Below are 18,118 nucleotides of genomic sequence, written 5' to 3' on the forward strand. Positions count from 1 at the left end.
AGTAGAAATATGAATATATGGGAGTCCAAATGAATAATTGTCAGGAGTTACGTGAGTTCACAAACGTTGGGCTCACCAATTATTAGTGCACAGGTGATGATAGCCATAATACAAATCAGAAGGTGAATGTGCACTAATAGAAGTTTTTAACATGGTTGCGACATGTATAAAAATGAATACAATGCGAAATGGGAGCAAGGCAAAAAGGAACTTATCGTATGTGAGAGTTCCTTGGTGAAAGTCCGGACGGCGATAACGTGTTTTCTCCGCAGTTTGGCTGCTACACGTGTTCCATGATTATCCGTGGACTTGTGGAGAGGTTGACGACCTGTTCCCTGCGCGCGCACGAGTCTGCGTGTCTTAACTGGGTTCGGTTTGCCTTTACGTAAGTCCCAGTGCGTATACGTGGGCGCGTCGGCACATGAGTGGTTGCTACGTTGACTAGGCGCTGCAGACAATCGATGACCGATGTGTCAGCTTAATGCGACGTGTTTGTGCGTATGAGAAAATAGACAAGCATCGCGATCCAGTGAGCGATTGAGTTGAACAGTCAAGTATATGGGTGACTGGGTCGCTACACAAATAACAGTAGTTCAGATAGATAGGTGCCTAGCTGTCTTACCACCCGAAGGAAGCACGGGGGCTGAGATACCGCCAGGTAGGTTCAGCTAAGAAAAGAGCGACCGAGATGCTGAGCTTGAGTTCGAATCACAGACTATCCTGTCAGTAAGTCCACGTTGTAACCACCGAGCAATCTTGAATAGTGACTTTAGTATCCGTTGACGGCATATGCATTGCACCGAAGCATATCCATGCAAATAGGGCCAGTGGGCCTACTGGTGTGTTAGCATTTGTTTCGATGCCAAAAACACCGGGAATCTGGCAATTTATTAGCACTAATCTAGTTCTGATTGCAAACTTGGAATTTTTAGAACCAGACATACTTAATTAATCTCCAAGCTAAGAAAAGAGCGACCGAGATGCTGAGCTTGAGTTCGAATCACAGACTATCCTGTCAGTAAGTCCACGTTGTAACCACCGAGCAATCTTGAATAGTGACTTTAGTATCCGTTGACGGCATATGCATTGCACCGAAGCATATCCATGCAAATAGGGCCAGTGGGCCTACTGGTGTGTTAGCATTTGTTTCGATGCCAAAAACACCGGGAATCTGGCAATTTATTAGCACTAATCTAGTTCTGATTGCAAACTTGGAATTTTTAGAACCAGACATACTTAATTAATAGGGTAAAGCGCACTTTACTGATAATTTTTTGTTAAGACGTTCTTGATAACTTTTAACTGTTCCGCGTTAACACATCGTCTTGCGGATAAAACATTAACTTGATGTCATACGAAATGGAGTCCTGGTTTTACGAATCTCATTTAAACGTTGTTTTGGGTTTCACTGGTCAGGAATTGTCGCGCGCACTCATCCCCAAGTCGCGTAACATGTTTCGTCGTTGTTTCAATCCACACCTGGAGCAGGAGGGATACAGCGACGAGATAACGAACGATACAGCTTGGAGTTGTGTTAGTTGACAGAGGATTCCAGAGCAGACCCGACATCGTCGCTGACCCTGATGGTAACGAGGCGGTCAGAGAGCATGCCCAAAGCACGAAACTGTGTGCGCGTAGTTGAACAAGTGGCTCCAAAGGAAAAATGACAATAAGGCGAGTGAAATGGGCTGGCAAAATATTGCACCACAGAAACCACGGGGAATTCCAAATTAGTTCCAATTAAAACTATCAAGTTCCGTGCTGCAAAGTTGGAAGCGTTCTACCGAAAAGGTAGCGCATCTACAAGATTGGAATCTGATCTAGAGTGAACATGATGCACATCCAGTGAAGTCCAGTCTGTTTCACAAATGAAAACTATGCATCGGTCACAGTACAGTGGAATGACGAATTTGTTCGATTTCAGCCCGAGCAGTTTTCGAGCGTCATCATTTTTTCAAATTCCCTCACAAACGTTGGTGGAACCATACCCTGAGCTGTAGAGTGATAAGATACAGCCTACTTGACCAGGTAGAAAGTGGTTAAAACGTAGAGGAGCTGATATGCTTATGTTGTTGTACAGAAAAGAGTGAAGTTGAATATCATCTAGACTGTGCATGAAACGGCAGTGAACTACTGATATCACTGAGAGGTACAGTGTAAATATACCACATCAATGTAAGAATAAATTTTGGGTTCTAGCTCACGATAACACTGAGAGTGCACTCATGTTGCCATAATTGAACAGTAGCGGTGAAAGATTTGAGCCTGAGCTGAGTGCTTTAAGACTGCATACCTTTTCAAATCACGTCTGCTTCTGTTGAAGGTGTTCAGTATGAGCTAATATTTTCAAAATGACTACCGACACTAGTCAGATAGGTATTCTAACCCCCTTCTATTGGCCAAGTGAACTTAATCTTTATGCACTATTGGGTAATTTCTCAGCCTACAAATTAGACGTAGAGACGAGCAGAATTCGATGTATCTTTCAAAAATCCATCAACGAAAGCTTCACACAAGTAAGCGAGACACCAGACAGTGGGATGGTCTACAAAATGAGTCTATTAAGAGATCGGAAAATAAAGGGTGGAAAACGCCGGGAGTTATCGGATGAAGTTGCCCATTGTGGTGTCAGCCAGAACACTCCTCGAGATTCCGCTGCATTCAGTGTTTTAGGCGAGCCGACGAAAAGCAGCAGTCCTTCTCAAAAACTCCGGAGAAAGGGGTAGGAAAACAATACAAGCACTAACAAGGTGGCGAATTAGACTGAGGGTGATAGAACGCGTCTTGAGTTTCATAGGACCTCAAACACAAAGCGTCAGACTCTGCTAAAAAATGCTTGGATGTGGTCGAGGTTACTTGATGGAATGACATCCACATTACACCTCCGGAGGAACTGGACACTGAAAACATTGAGGAGTTTGCAGCTACAGCTACAGCGTATCACTGTCATCAGCAGACGAAGACAGGAAAAGAAAAAATAGAAGCCCGAAGGACACCACCGCTAGTCACCAGTGAGGAACAGAAGCGACCACTCACATTTGTGAATTGTGTGCGCCTTGGTCAGGCGGGATCCTTCCACTTGACACGCGTCAGTGGTCCAAACGAATTCCACAAGACCAAAGTACACGCGATTAGCTTGATTTTGTTGCCTTTCTTCGATAGTGGCTTAGTAAATTGCATGTTAACTTGTAAGTTAATTAGTAACCAGGATAGATGTCCACTTACAGGGAATGTCAGTAGACTGAGAATCATGAACGGAAGACACTCAGGGCAACACGTTTCACCTGATTCCGCTGACCGAATGTCCTTGTACGGTTCTTCTGGTGCCATGCTACGTTACCTATGACTGCATGCTCACATGTGGCGGTAAACGCAGTAAGTAGGCCTGACATGCCTACAAGTTCTCGGCTAAATTTGCCAAGAGCAGACCTACAGGAACCCAATTTTGATCGTCCACTGCACATTGCTTCACGGCTTTTCGCATTTTACGGCCTGGATGGACACTGATCTTATTTTATTTGACTGCTCACGTAAGCCCTCGAACTTCTGCACTATTTTCTCCCTTATACGCGCACTTTTATCCCGTGCAACTACTTAAGCAGTGAAGAACAAGTTATGTACGATGTGGATGGTTCAAGGAGGGTAACAAGGGTCGGCACAGATGTTGAAGTTGTCAGTCAGGTTCTCGCAATATGCTGAAGGATCAGGCTGATAGCAGATAAACAAATAGATATGAACATTTATGTTCCTCTATAGCGTGGTATTATCTGGTGAAAAACAATCCTTCCAGCTCGCACAGTCTCCCTAAAAAACTAACCACATGGTTTTCCTTGAAGTTTACTTTCAAGGTTAGATTAAAAAAACAATGATCGGGGGGGGGGAGAGACAAATGGAGCACTGTAGTTAGTAGCGACATTATGAACATTGTTTACAAACACATGATTGACCCTCCAGTCATTTTGGAAAATTCACAATATATGTCAGGCCTAAAGAAGTGAAATAAAAACAATTAACCCGTTGGAGTAGCTAGTAAGTACATAAAAGACTGATCAAAATAAGTTAACATGACGACAGAAGGGGAGACAGACGGGCAACAAGCACATTATGGGATAACCGATGCTTCATAGAAAATCGGTTCGGGTTCCCTCCTCGTGTACGTCACGATACCACCCCATTTGTTACCAGAAGACAACTCAAGGCGATTATAAACTTCCAGAATAATCCAACTTTGAGAAAAATTACCATCCTTGGAAACTGGTAACTGTGCTACTTCCGTGTTGTCTCCGGGAGAAAAATCCGGATGAATGTGCTACCCCTCCTGGATGGAAGCGAACATTGAGATCACCGGAAGGATTTGCATGCCTTCTAGACGTTTACAACTAAGCTCAACAACCAAACCAACACAATATTTCTTATTCCGTCTAACATGCTTGGGAAACACGAATTCAAGAGGACTTATCTTTTCCTTCAAATATAAAAAAGCACTGGTGCTGCGTGTAAACACTATGAGATTATCCATGTAATAAAACGCGGTTCACACTGGAGTACGATGGCCGGCGGTGAGTACACAATAAATTTCCAAGCGGAAGAGCATGGCCTATTCCATGGCCCCACTCCAACAAAAAACGACGCTTCCTCACTATTTTCATCTAACATTGCCATCATTTTCCAAATATGAATGAGGAAGTTTGTTTGAATTCATACGTATCATCCCAAATGGAACATGTATTGAAGAATTCAAGTGACCGGGAGAAACAAACATTCGACGCGGTACACCAGCTGGTTTGAGAACAGTTACCCATGAAACATCTAAACTTAGCCGGGAAATCCACCGTCTTATTCGCGCTAAATTAGTTTTTACTGCGTCCTCAGTAGTTTCGGCAACATTGCAGACAGTGATGGACTAAACTGCGGGTACTAATAACATTTCCAGCATAGTTATTTTTGTGGTAACCAGTGCCGGCGTGATGGGGAATAAAACGGCGGTTTCTTTCATTTGGACTCCACCAAATTTAATCAACTGAAAATTACTTGTAGCCGAATAGGTTCACCTTCACTCCAGAAATGACCAAGTCGACACCGCATCTTAAGATAAAGCAACAACTCAACTTTTAGGAGCAGACTAAGTTACTTCTCTGTCTAATGTTGGCAATCCTTTCAAAGTTATGATGCGTGACATTATAACAAATGCTTGCAATGCAACCGGATACGACTGCACCTCCGATAGAACTCTGGAGACCTTTGTTCAAGCACGTATGCTTCACTGCTGCTATCCAGTTAGGGCAACATCATGAGTGCACCTACAGCGTTATCGTGAACAATAAACCAAAATTTAATTGCATATTGATGTGATATATGTACTCTGGCAACAGTGTACCTCTCAGTGATATTAGTGGTTCATCAACGTTTCATACACAGTCGGGTCGGTAAACAATTTCGCTGTTTGCTGTGTTATTTGCAAAAACACCCGCAGAGTGACCAAACCAACTCCTCTACGTTTTAAGCACATGTTCCCTGGTCAAGACGACTGTGTTTCATTAGTCCACGGACCTAAAGGAAATGACACCAGTACCTCATTGTTGAGTACGGTGCTAGCGGTCATCGACATGCCGCAGTGCTTACGCTGGTCGAGGGCCATCAATATATCAATGCGAGCTTGCTTACCAACCTCATTCCTTCGAGTTTACATGGAATCCATGCACTCATCCACAACAGCACAACCGGTTCCGCGCAAACCGCTTCTACTTCCGAAGTATAGTCAGGCGTCCAGTGATCTAAACAACCATCACTGACGGGCGGGTGCGCATCGCAAAAGAAGCAGTGGAATCCAACGAGGATGTCCACTCTCATTTTCGTCATTGATAAGACGATCAGACGAACACTAGAAGATTGCAAAACTCTGGTGTTTAGGTCGCTCTGAGCGAGAGCCTTATGGGACTGGAGTATGCAGATGCACAGGAAGCGTAAGGACTAACTGAAAAGCTAACATAGGTTAACCAGTCTTTTTATATGTACTTCGTGTCCACGAAGTGCAAAGTCATGCAGTAGGACAGTCTTCGGACATGCCTCTGAGAAGTGAAGGACATTGGAGTTCGTGGAACAGTATGCGCATCTCTGAAGTTGCATTAGCTTTCACAGTAATGTGACAGACGAGGTGAATGCACGGGTCTCAAAGGCCACAATTGCGATGGCCAATTTACGCCACTTGTGTCGTCAAAAAGACATTCCTTTGGGTCTCACAGGACGCGCTTATCAGACTATAGGATGGGCCGCGCTTCTGTATTTCAGCAAGAATTGCCCATTTCACGTGAAGACAGCTTTAGACCGTCGACCCATGAGGTTCCAGAACCATGGTTGGAATCGGCGAATCCGTAATGAAGTGATTTGTGGTGGGGCAGAGTACTACCTTCAAAGAGTGTATCCAGCATTGCAAGCTTAGTTGGGACATATGTTACGCATGTTCAGTTACCGCCTGCCAAGACGATCGCTGTTCTCCGTGCTTAATCCCGAGTGGAAGAAATCTGGAGGTGGACATAATTTGTCTTGGCAGAAGGGAATGGAGGAAGTTACCAGAAGTTTGGGTGTTGTTGTTCACCTTCCGGAGTGGATTCCGCGTGATGCTCTCTGGGTTTGGCTAGAGATACTGAACGATGTGGCGGCAACCGGTGTCAGTGGCGTTCATGCTGTCAGATTCTACCCAGCTTGATTAAGTGCTGGAAGCGCAGGCACCTCGGACGTTTGTGTAGGCTAGCCCTAGGCCCATCTTCCTCAAACATTTATTTCTATTCCGCTTATAAGCTTTCAATGGCAGTAAAGCACCAGTGTTCTCACCTGATGTTGTTGTCAAGCATATCACAAAGACCGGACAGGAAACATGGTGCCAAACTAATCGTAAAAAACTCACAACGAAAAGACAAAAAACGGGACTGTTGTTATTGCATGGAAACTTGTCTGGAGAATAAATATTAGAAGTGTTACTGATAACTTACATGACTTCATGTACTCTGGCTACTGGTTTTGCGGGTAAGCTCACTGAGTCGGAGAAGCATTCAACTTCACTAGGATTTGAAGCTGAATCACTGCAAGGTAATCTCTGAAGGAACCCCGATCCATGGACAAAAAGCAGGATACTTGCAGAAGCAATTGGTAGGAGTTCCAGTGTTTGAACTGATCGTGGGATCTTCGTGGAAAAGGTCGAGTGTGGAAACGGACACAAAGTCACCAAGAATTTCAGGATCAACGCGATTCGCCAAAAAGACAATTACGTCTTACGTCAAACGATGATGTTCTATGAAAATAACTCTAGGACGGAGGACGCGAAGTGAAGTGTCACACTACTAAAAAATAAATCGGACAGTTTATACATCAAACAACAATCAGCGACATTTCGTTCCGAAACTAAAAATGCCACACGAATACACACCAGGCTACTTAGTCACTGCGCCCAATGCACACAAACACACAGACGGTCAGAAATCCACTCTGCCCACAAATGCTTTGCGAACGCGACGAGGTCGGTCAAAGATCTGACATGTCTATCGGGTGCATTCGCTGAAGCAGCATCAATTAGGTTTATCCATACGCAAAGTAAACAGTCTTGTTGGATGTAATAGCTGTTAGCTTTTTGGGAATCAAACCGTTAATAAATCAGTCCAGTTGGGCCTAGCAAACAAAGAAGTTTCCATTTTAAGTTCGACACCAACCGGGAAAGACCCTCCGGAAAGAAAACGATGTGGTACAGATGAGTAGTTTCCACTTATATACGTCACGTGTCAGTGGTTTACCCAAATTGCATGTAAGTTGTCCAGTTATTGGGAAGTGCACGACGATGAACTACACGCTTGAAAAGAGATTCGTCATCACCCGGTATCCACTTGTCCTGTCCTTTGTAATGGAGAGCTGCACCGAACTAACTGCAATAGACAACCATTCCTGGAATCGTCAAAAATTAGCACTCTATCAGAAATCAAGCGATGGGAGCGATTTTCTGCTGGAATGAGATTTGCCTCACGTCTGTGAATTCGGACAAACATCACGGTGAAAAATGAAACAAGGCCTCCACAGAACTCATTAAGAAGGTGCGGGTAGAGGTAAATAATGGATAGAATCCCACGTAATAATATCCATCGAAAAATATCAGAATGAGGACATGATTGGAGTCGTCGATATTCCGGAAACGGACTAGACCACGCAATATTTGGAAAGCACAAAACAAATCTCACGTGCACATGGGCGTGAAGATGACAGTAGAAAATGAAATCGAAAAATGTTAGGCGGAAGAATTCTTGGTAGTTCTTTGCTCCAAACCAACATTAACGGCTTTTCGTTAAAAGCATTTGGTGTGGATGAAGGTATAGGACAGTGGTGACACTTAAAACGAATTAGATCGTAAGTCAAAACTCATATATTTCAGAAGGGAACTGCGTTTATTTTGTGTTTCACCGCCAGAATTAAAACTAAGCTTGAAAGTTTCGTCAAAAGCAAATTACTACGCACGGGTTTGAAAGTAGTTGGACAATAGCATGGCTATTTTCCCCTTACGATTACCCGATGGATGTCACCCGGGAAGGCAACGGACTAAGTGTTTTAATAAGGAAGTCAATCGACTTTATTTTATGGACACTACGAAAACTTGAGTCTTCCAAATGAGCCGACGATGACGAAAGGGGAAGTGACAAATATAATCAGACTAACAGATAAACCAAACTGGTTTTGCGAAGAAAAGGAGAGAGTAAACGAAGGGAAATTGCTAATTATTTGGAGGTCATTGAGAAGATGCACATTTTGAGCAGAGAGCGAGCATCGAAGCAGCAAGTTATTTAAGTGTACACGAAAGACGCTCATTTATAAGCTGGTTTTAATGGGATGCATTTAAATCCCAGCTAAATCTTCTCGTTTACGAAATTCCTCAGTTGAATGTGCTACACAAAGGCGGCCGTCTATTGTTTTAGTTGATACAAAATTTTGGATATCGCAGTAGATTTTCTTGACGTAACACTACCCAAGGGATTTTTGGGAACCTTTTGATAGCCCATGACTGGTTTCATCCTTCTTGGAGTTCCTTCAGGAAAATATGCCGTGATTATCCCGAATGAAACAGGAAGCGGCCTTTGTGCAACATATTCAGTTGAAAAAAACATCACGAACGAAAGATTTAGCCGGGATGCAGTCGAGTGCCTCATTTTAGTTTCCAAATGCGTGTGCTTCGTGAATCGCGTAAATTCAGGGCTCAAGTAGAACATAAGGTTGATGGGAACCCGAGGACTGTGCCCAACGTGTCCCAAAAAGGGCGGAGTGAGTCAGGGAGTTTTCATTAACCTTATAAGTTGTGTTCTACCAGCATTATCGTGGCCTAATAGTCAAGTATAGTGAGCGTCAGAGAAATACCGGCGACAACATTGAAACAGATGAATATGGATGGGTCGCTCAAAATAATCTTTTCCCCACTATTATGCCTCAGCCACACATCTAAAGCCTGCTCGTCCAGTTGTTAATGCTATATCACTTTCAGGGCCTCAACCAAATACTTGTCAGGCCACCATCATTCTCACTCCCGTTGCAGCACACACCGATGAAAAAATCGATCACACACCCAACATACCCCGACATAACTCATTCTGGGGTCTTGGTTGAGACGACTTCCAGTTGTTGCCTTGAAGTTTCCGCGTACTGGTCATCGGACACCAATACCAACAACATTTCACTGAAAAGCCAAAAATAACTTGAAAGCAGATCTTTCTTCGCATTCACTGACAAATCAGCAAACGAACGCTGTAAAGGAGTTTCCGAAGAACCCAAATAATTATGTATACAAGACGTTACAGATTTAGAACTATGGAGCACGCGTGTAAATCAGTAGTACATGCAGCCAAAGCGATGTACTAAAACAACACACCAGGGAGTTAATATGCCAGTCTATTAGGAAAAGTAGATCTTTTGCCAAAGTATGGTAGCGTTCTACCACAGCTCCTGATAGCGACAAAGTCGTCCCCCGAAAAATCGCGGAAAATTGCAAGTGAACAGTATAAAGTTATGGATGAAGGTGGTGTTAAGAATGGAAAGCTTGAATACTGAAAGCGAAGTGAGCAGTTAGCCGCTCGACGAACAAACAACTCATCATTTACATAATAATGCTATAGCAGATCCATGAAGAGTTGACTGAATTAGCGCTAAGAGGCGACTATTGATGAATATCAGAGACAGTATAAGTTAAACATTAAAACAAGCTCAAAGTAATGGGTTATTTTCAAATCGAGAGAAATGTTTTGCAACTAAGAACAACAAATGAGAACTGTCGCGAACACCCACAATGGGGAGCTATAGAACAGATTGAGCGGAAAGCCGTATCTCCAGTCTATTTTCCTACAATGTTGCGATCGCGAAAATAGAGTTCGTGTAATTTGTGGAAAGTGAGGGAATGGTGATCTGAGGCACGTGAAACTCATCTGCAATGGTGTGTGATATTTTCCCACCGATTCCCGCATAGTGCTTACGTCAAGCGACAGTGATAGGATAGCTCTATGCACGTTGGTCCAAAAGGGTTTGAGGAGGACCAAAGCACGGTCAAGTGCGCGGAGGGGACAGCTATAATATAAAGAACAGATACGAGCACGTTTGTCCCAAGGCCTCTCCGTCTGTTAGTGAGGTGTGATTCCTCGAGGATACGAATAAAAAGGTGGGATCAAACGACTCAGAATGAACATTCTTCCCTGGCACGGGTAACGTTTAGGAAGTACGTGTGCATGGATATCGAATACTAACCATTCGGGTCGAAGTGCAGTTACAGCTGAGTGACAGAATACACCGAAACAACTATAAACAACTGGATCACTGTCAGTCAGGGATAGCATACATCTGAAACGGTTTATGTCATTGGCTATCTCAAAGTAACAACATTCATGTCGAGGAAAAACCCACCAGACAAATTAACACGCGATTCAGATGAACAATGGACATACCACAATTTTGTCAACTGCAAAATCCTCAACCGGTGGGGTGAAACTAATGATCTGAGCCCGAGGTGACTCCGATAATGTGTCGTCCGTGGGGCCTTCAATCAACCTTGGTGTCCCAGGAAATATTAAGTCACTAACGGAGCGTGGGTCGTATTGGAGCATTCCAAGCAGGCATTCGACGTCTTTGAATTTCGGAGTTAAACCAGCCCGGACAACGTTGTCCGAACAGGCCATACATTCAATGCAGTCACCGGATAGGTAGGCATGCGGCAAGTTGGGCTTGAAAAAGAGAGACACATAACAGTCTAATGCAAATCACCTGAAAGAACACAGGTGACTTTCGAGGTGATTGTGTCGTTTGAATCAGTTGCCAGATGACACTATTCTCAAACGCAACAACAATAAAGATTAGCCTGAATGTAGTGAAAAAATGACCCCAACGATCCATAAAGCCTGGCTGCAGTTGATGCATAGTACTGAATAAACAGTCAGGTGCAGCGAACCAATGAACTAATAAAGCGTGAATGGAAAGTGGCACTCATCGGGATGCAGATCAATTAAGATACTCTTATTTCAAATGATTCAGAACAAATTAACCTTAACGGCTTGTGAACATGAGAGTACCGACATTCTTCGGAGCTGTTTTAAGTGCAGAAGGGCATCCGGTTGAAATATGAACCGGGTAAGACTGACCGGATGCCCCCAAATGTCCATACTGAAGTGGCTTTATAAGATCAGATATTTCCGGACAACTTCGTGAAGTTAACCATAGATGCGTGCAAATTCTTTTTAAAAAGAGCGCCGAACGGCTATAACTGTTTTGAATCATACATCAGATTATACCATTATGAGTGGTTAAATCCATTCACATAGAGCATTGCTGGGTGAACAAACAAACCTTTTTTATCTCAGGACGGTCCCGTATTTTTAGTCCGCAATGGTCCAGTAAAAGTTTTAAGCTGTCCAGGTAGGATCCGAATGATGATTTTGAAAGATGCTATTTCAATTGATATGCAGCTTTTTTGGCTTCATTCCTGGGACTGAACACCCTATTGTATATCTGAGTATGACATGAATAATCGTCATCGACAGAATAGCATGGTTGTTCAAAGTTGATGTTCCACTATCGCAAAATGATAATTCATTTGGTAGGCTAGTTGTGGGAAAAAAGAGCAAAAGAGCTGACAGAAAGGACACAATGTTACTCGGGTAGAAGCATTCCGAGACACGAAGACGTCACACTCGCTCAAGCTGGTTAGAAATTGACAGTAACAATGCCAGTGAAGTCGACTGGCGAACACATTCTGTCAAGCACACATTGGATCACGTGGAGCCCATTTTGAGAGTACTCAGACTTCTTGTCACCGTCTTCATACCTATTTGCAGGGAAAAAAAGTTAACCACAATTCATGTTTCGTCACACTGGGACGATCGCTGACCATGCTCAATATATGGGGCATGGAACCGCACGACCGAACATTTGTTTTCCAACTGTCTCATCGCGGATTAGGTGACATCAAGCTATGAGCTGTAGTTCTAAAACGACGTTTATCACACCTCCATACTTTCCAGTTCCACTATCCACAATGAACATGAGTAGCAATCATACGACCACACTGCTTGTTCATTCGCTAACATCTTGGATAGTACCGCTAAGAAGGAACGGCGATTATTCACTTTTATTGGATTCATACATGAAGAGAACTGACATCTCTGATATCATTTTCTATATTTCAGCAATCGTAACGTAACTGGTTTCGATGAAAGAGAAAGTCAAACTTATTGTGGTAGGTTCCAACTTTAAGGGGCACTTATTTGTGTGCGCGTACACAGATGAAGGGAACAAGTTTAACAACTCCCACCTATATCACCTCAAAGGTACGTTCCGTTTCGCTCGTCATTTGGTTCAGTAATGGCGATCCCTTTAGGGCGTATAATTCAATGATTTTGGCTAAGGAATGTATGTAACACCGACTATTCTGTTATCACTACTCAGCTTTGAGTGCAGCAGGACGTCCGATGCGAGGTCCCTCACGAGGAGGTAGAGTAATTGTGCCCATATTTCGGTTGCTCGATCAGATCACATGACAGAAACAGACAGGAATGATGCCACTGGCAAATTTTATCTTGCGGCATCCGTAACAAGCGCGGGAAAGACACAACCTGACTAAACATCAAAACTAGGGTATCGTGGAAGTGACACTTTAGTATAATCTATACGTACCATTTTTGATCGCTTTTCTCTACTGATGACACTATGTATACGTAACGTCTGAATCGCGAGTGTTACCCGTGTACCACCTTTCTCCCGATCAAACTTATTCTGATAGGTACTAAGATGCCAGAAGCACACTGGATGATCGAACAGCGTATCTGGACCAGGAAATAACCATATGCATCACTAACAGCATTCAGTTGGGTCACCTTTGGTCCATCGGTTACTGGCAGTGGTAAAACTGCCAAAATAAACTCCATAAACGCACAGGGGACAATAGAAGGTGGCGTGCTACATTTGTTTTCACTTGAGTTTAATGACCAAAGATTCAAAGCTGATGTGTCTATATCGATTGAAGACAAGCAATCAGTGAGCCTCTCTGATGGTTGCTATCGAGTTCGACTCTTGTGGAAACGGGACTGGCATGGCTTACCTGAAAACGAGCACACAATCAAAAATCGACTAAGGTACTTTCACAGCTCCGTCTGCCAGAGGACCCAAATCTTTTATGATTGTACACAGACGTCAAATCAGAATACGAAGCCAGGGGTTACATTAAGAGAGAACCAAATGAACAGCTTGAGGGACGCCAACTCCTTCTTCACCGGCCTGTCCTTAATCCACACAAACCGAGGAAGGTGAGAATGGTGTTTGATTTTGCGGCGAAGTCTGCAAATACTACCGCTGAACGACTGCACGTATTCTGGACCAGATTTGACGAGCGACATCACTGGAGTTTTGTCACGATTTCGTTTGGACGGGGTTGCGTTGTCTGCAGACATTGAAGGAATGTTCTTGCAAGTCAGAAGATAAGCCACCAATAGTTTCTCTATGGCAAGTCGACGGTAATTTGGACGCCGAAGGCCTACGAGCTTAATGTTCACCCATTTGGAGCTACGTCTGCATCATTCTGTCCTGCGTTTGCTTCGAGACAAACGGTCTAGGAAAACTGCAAATCATTTGATAGGAACACGATCAGAGTATTGGAAGAATTTTCACGTTGATGATTGCTTAGTGTCGGTTGATTCAGCCCCTCAAACTCAGGTTGATCGACCAGCTGTTCAGCGAAGGCTTTGTAGTACCAGAAAGTAATCCCCCTAGCACTTTGAACAGAGCAGAAGTGCATGGATTTAGACGGCATTTTGGTGGATAGCCAGACTGACGAGCTTTGAATAGTGAATTTGTTATAGAAATCCTATATTCCCTGTCAAAACAGGATACTTCTAAAGTGTGACTGAACGACTGACACAGTCCAACAGAGACTTTTCAAGGCACCGTATTTTAACATCAATGGGGGGACGATCTCCGGCTCGCCGGCTTTGTTCAGGAAGATTTCTTCAGTTCAAGGTAAACCTCTATTGGAGATAGTATCGTTGGCTGGGTGATTGAGACCTGTGGCGACACGCACGGGCAACATATAACCTTTTGTAGTCAGTCACTGAGTTAACCTGAATCTGTAGCAGTCGTGGCGTGTTTTTGGCCCACGACTGTATCACCTAGCATACAATAGCGTAACATAAATTTCGCGTAAATGGTATTTAGTCTTGGTGGTTGACCTGTCGGCTTTTGAGGTGTTCACCAAGCTTTCGTTAAAGTGAAATTATCAGTTAGTGGTTGGGTGGGCAACTTCTCCTTGCCTTTTCGAGTTTTTTTTCACTCCTTTTAAATTCACATAAAAGCAAGCAAGCCAGGAGGGATAACCAACCCAAACGCGCACTGTTGTCGATTCGGTTAGTTTGCAAGCCAAATATCAAGCTCAGCGAACAAATCAACAGTGAGCTGATCAACGATCAATGATCGCACCCAAGCTACTAATATTCCTATATATTTCCGGTATTTTGCCTGAATACCTCTGTCTTCCTTTTCTTCGAAAAATGATGTCTGGTTATCACAAATGAGCTTCAAAAAGGTGGACGGTGAACCAACCATTACCAACCTCCAGGTAGACGGCTTGTCCAGGTTCCAGTTTGATATAGTTAAGGAAGAATAGACTAAAACAGCCCACATCACCGGGAAACTCTTGTGCCAAGCGAAGATAGACTTGGAACACTGACGATAAGTTGATCGGATGATCTTGGGGGAGAATAATCTCTAAATCTGGATTGTCCTCCGAAAGTCGAGCTTGTAGCCGGTTAACTAGAGCAGACACCTGAAAACGCAAGGAAGAGTGGACTGAAACTGGCATCAGGACCCGGAGAATCTGTGTAGAACAAGGAAATCCACTAGTGTACCAACAACGAATATGTCTTCGGCAACTAGTAAAGGTAGAGTCATATCACGCGTAAAACACCCACCCCCACCAAGGATGTCTTAGATTACTCAATACTCTTTGTTTTCAAATGGACACAAGACACAGTTTGGATAAATCCCCCTGAGAGTAATGTTCACATTCAATTCCGTGCATGACAGTACCTCCGAATATGCGTTGGACAAAACAGCTAAACCATTGAGTTCAGACAGCTTATATGAACAAGCGAAGTTGGTGACCTCGAAGTCAAGTGGTTTACTGTTTTGTCTTGGATACAAATTGCAAATGAGCTTATGTAGTGAAGACCCTGGGGTCTACAAGCAGAATATGCAGCGTGCTGGCGGTCAGGATTTCCAAGGCATGAAATTCTGAATTTTGTGATTGTGGATGGTCTTGCATTCAGCGCTGGGGTAACGAAATGGCTGGAGGAGTTAACTGAATGAATTTAAGGGCTATACTTGTTCCAGATTAGACACACAACCCATGTAGCTGCTGAAACCCCTTCGACAGTCCTTCTTATATCTCATCAGCTGGTCGCAGTTCCCGAGTTTCCGCCGACCACTTGTTCTACTTGTACACCAAATCGTACGCCACTGGCGAACTACACTCATTTGCAAGTTATATTGATGTTAAAAGGGGATTCTAATGAATCCCAACTGGATCTCCCACTTATCTTTCATGTCATTTTATTCAGCCAGATATGCTGCACAAAGGCCGCCTCATGCTTAAGTTCGCACTATACATCGTAGTATATTTTCTTGACAGAAAAGCGCTACTCATAAGGCAACCGTAACGGGTAGATCATTTGCAGCCGACTGATGCGAAACTACACCAGGATGTCACTCCAGGATTTGCAAAGCCGACTGATTGCTTCAAAGTCCTAAGTTATAAGAAAGGAACCAGTCAAACAAACGCAACGATGCGGTGCACTGTGCCCACAGTACTGTTTTCCAAGGCATACAAGTTCGGCTATTCCTGAGTAGGTCCAACCTGTGCTACAAGGTTTTTTTCGCCCCGATCATGAATAAATCTTTGAACGAGGCACTTAAAACACACACAAGCGTAGATATTTTCGGTATACGGGAGAGAGGAAAGACGGCACACCAATATATAGTGCACAAAGAGTAAGAAGAAATCGAAATCCCATGTTGAAATGATGCCGACTAATAGTCCAAGCTGACTGCTCGAGGTCCCGGGAATAATTTTGGTCACTCCAAACAGATAAGTGTACGCTAAAAGAGATCAAAAAGAACCAGTGGAGCTACCTTGTCGGAATCGGACAGCATCAATCTTTCGTAGGCTGCCTTAACTGCAACACTAGCAATGTCTTCCTGATCACTGGGTGGATTGGATACAGCTATCAAATCGCTTAGACATTCGTTGCCCACGATTTCGAGCAGCTCAGGGATTCCTACAAATTAAAACGAAAGAAATAGTGAATGAGGCCATTTCCATAAGTCAGATGAAATACGATAGCACAAACAAACAATGCAAAATAAAAACGAAGCAATCGACCGATAGTCACACGGTGAAGAAAACAACCTTGAAAAAAATACACGGTAAGCTGTGCAAGCAAGCCTCACACGCACAAAAATCGCCCTCGGAATTAGTACTATAAGATAGGTTCTCAACCAAAGAAGAAATATACGTATCGTTGACGAGGTACAAATGTCTGTTAGTTTGCTACTGAGTCTGGTGTTTCGTTAGTAGGTACATTATGACATCATAGAAAGTAAACAAATGAGTTGAATCAAGAGTTATTCCGTAACCCGAACAAGCACATACACGATGTCTAATAACTAAATACCGTCTATCTACCATAACTTCTGATTTGAACTTCCATAATCTAACCAAAACATGAGAAAGGTTGTCGATAGCAGTGCAGACAAGTCATGCTCTAGGGACGATAAAAATTGCACCTAAATCTAGGTATATATTCAGTTTGAGGATGTCACTACTGAAGTTAGAAAAAACGACTACACCAGCGAAATCTAAGACTCACGAAGCGCGTCACTTGTCCTCTGACATCCATTGCAAAGAAACAGGCTAAAATTGATATTTGACATCCTAATCAAAGCTGGTCAGCTACGATCCGTACTCATAAAGCGGGTTACAGAGGAATGAAGAATGAAATACGGGTTCGGTGACCCCTTGGAAAATAAAAATGATGGAAATAAGGCGGTTTTAAGGGCATTAAGGCGTATGGCATGAGGGACACGCGTGAAATGTTCGGAGATAAAGAAACTAGTGGATGCGAATAAACCAAAGAGGTGGGTGATGATTGGAGCAAGCTCTAGAGCACTAATTCAGGCAGAGAAGCTTAGTACGTCACAGGAAAGACACTGGCGAGCCATCCTTGTGGTAATAGCAGGTAGGGTAAATGAGTGGGGGATTAATGAACTGGAACAGATGCTGGAGGAGATGAGGTAGGGCTTGAATGGAAAGCTGACAAATAATTCAGGTTTTCCCCATGGCAAGAATTTTGCGTACTGGAAATTGCGGTCGACGGCTTTTGAGAGATTGCCACGTTAGCAATACATATAGGCGCTTAGTTACCGCACAACTATAAAAGAATGTTCTAACAATAAGAAAGGAAGAGAAATGTTTTGGACTGTATCCAAAAAAAGCCAAGACCTTAGGGAAAGAACCAAGAAATAAACGAATCTGAACATAATGTAGAAGTACGGCAATAGTAACTAA

At 43.4% G+C, this 18,118-nt stretch overlaps 3 protein-coding genes across 3 annotated transcripts in view; 2 read left to right on the forward strand and 1 right to left on the reverse strand.

Moving 5' to 3' along the window:
* Positions 1-18,118, reverse strand: part of T265_05690 (hypothetical protein) — a gene marked incomplete at both ends in the record, with an annotated part of 41,040 nt that overhangs the window by 2,801 nt on the left and 20,121 nt on the right. Inside the window, 4 exons of the mRNA XM_009170759.1 lie at positions 6,990-7,180; positions 10,959-11,234; positions 15,107-15,319; positions 16,684-16,829. Coding sequence (XP_009169023.1) covers positions 6,990-7,180; positions 10,959-11,234; positions 15,107-15,319; positions 16,684-16,829 — 826 coding nt within the window. The remainder of the gene's footprint in view (positions 1-6,989; positions 7,181-10,958; positions 11,235-15,106; positions 15,320-16,683; positions 16,830-18,118) is intronic.
* T265_05688 (hypothetical protein) lies at positions 1,360-1,542 on the forward strand (the record flags this gene model as incomplete). Its single annotated transcript, XM_009170757.1, has 1 exon — positions 1,360-1,542. The coding sequence occupies one exon, from the start codon at positions 1,360-1,362 to the stop codon at positions 1,540-1,542; it is 183 nt and encodes a 60-aa protein (XP_009169021.1).
* Positions 2,352-2,726, forward strand: T265_05689 (hypothetical protein; the record flags this gene model as incomplete). The annotated part of the gene is made up of 1 exon (XM_009170758.1): positions 2,352-2,726. One exon carries the CDS (start codon positions 2,352-2,354, stop codon positions 2,724-2,726), a length of 375 nt encoding a protein of 124 aa, XP_009169022.1.

Source organism: Opisthorchis viverrini (assembly GCF_000715545.1).
Source record: "Opisthorchis viverrini unplaced genomic scaffold opera_v5_108, whole genome shotgun sequence".
Classification (NCBI taxonomy): Eukaryota; Metazoa; Platyhelminthes; class Trematoda; order Opisthorchiida; family Opisthorchiidae; genus Opisthorchis; species Opisthorchis viverrini.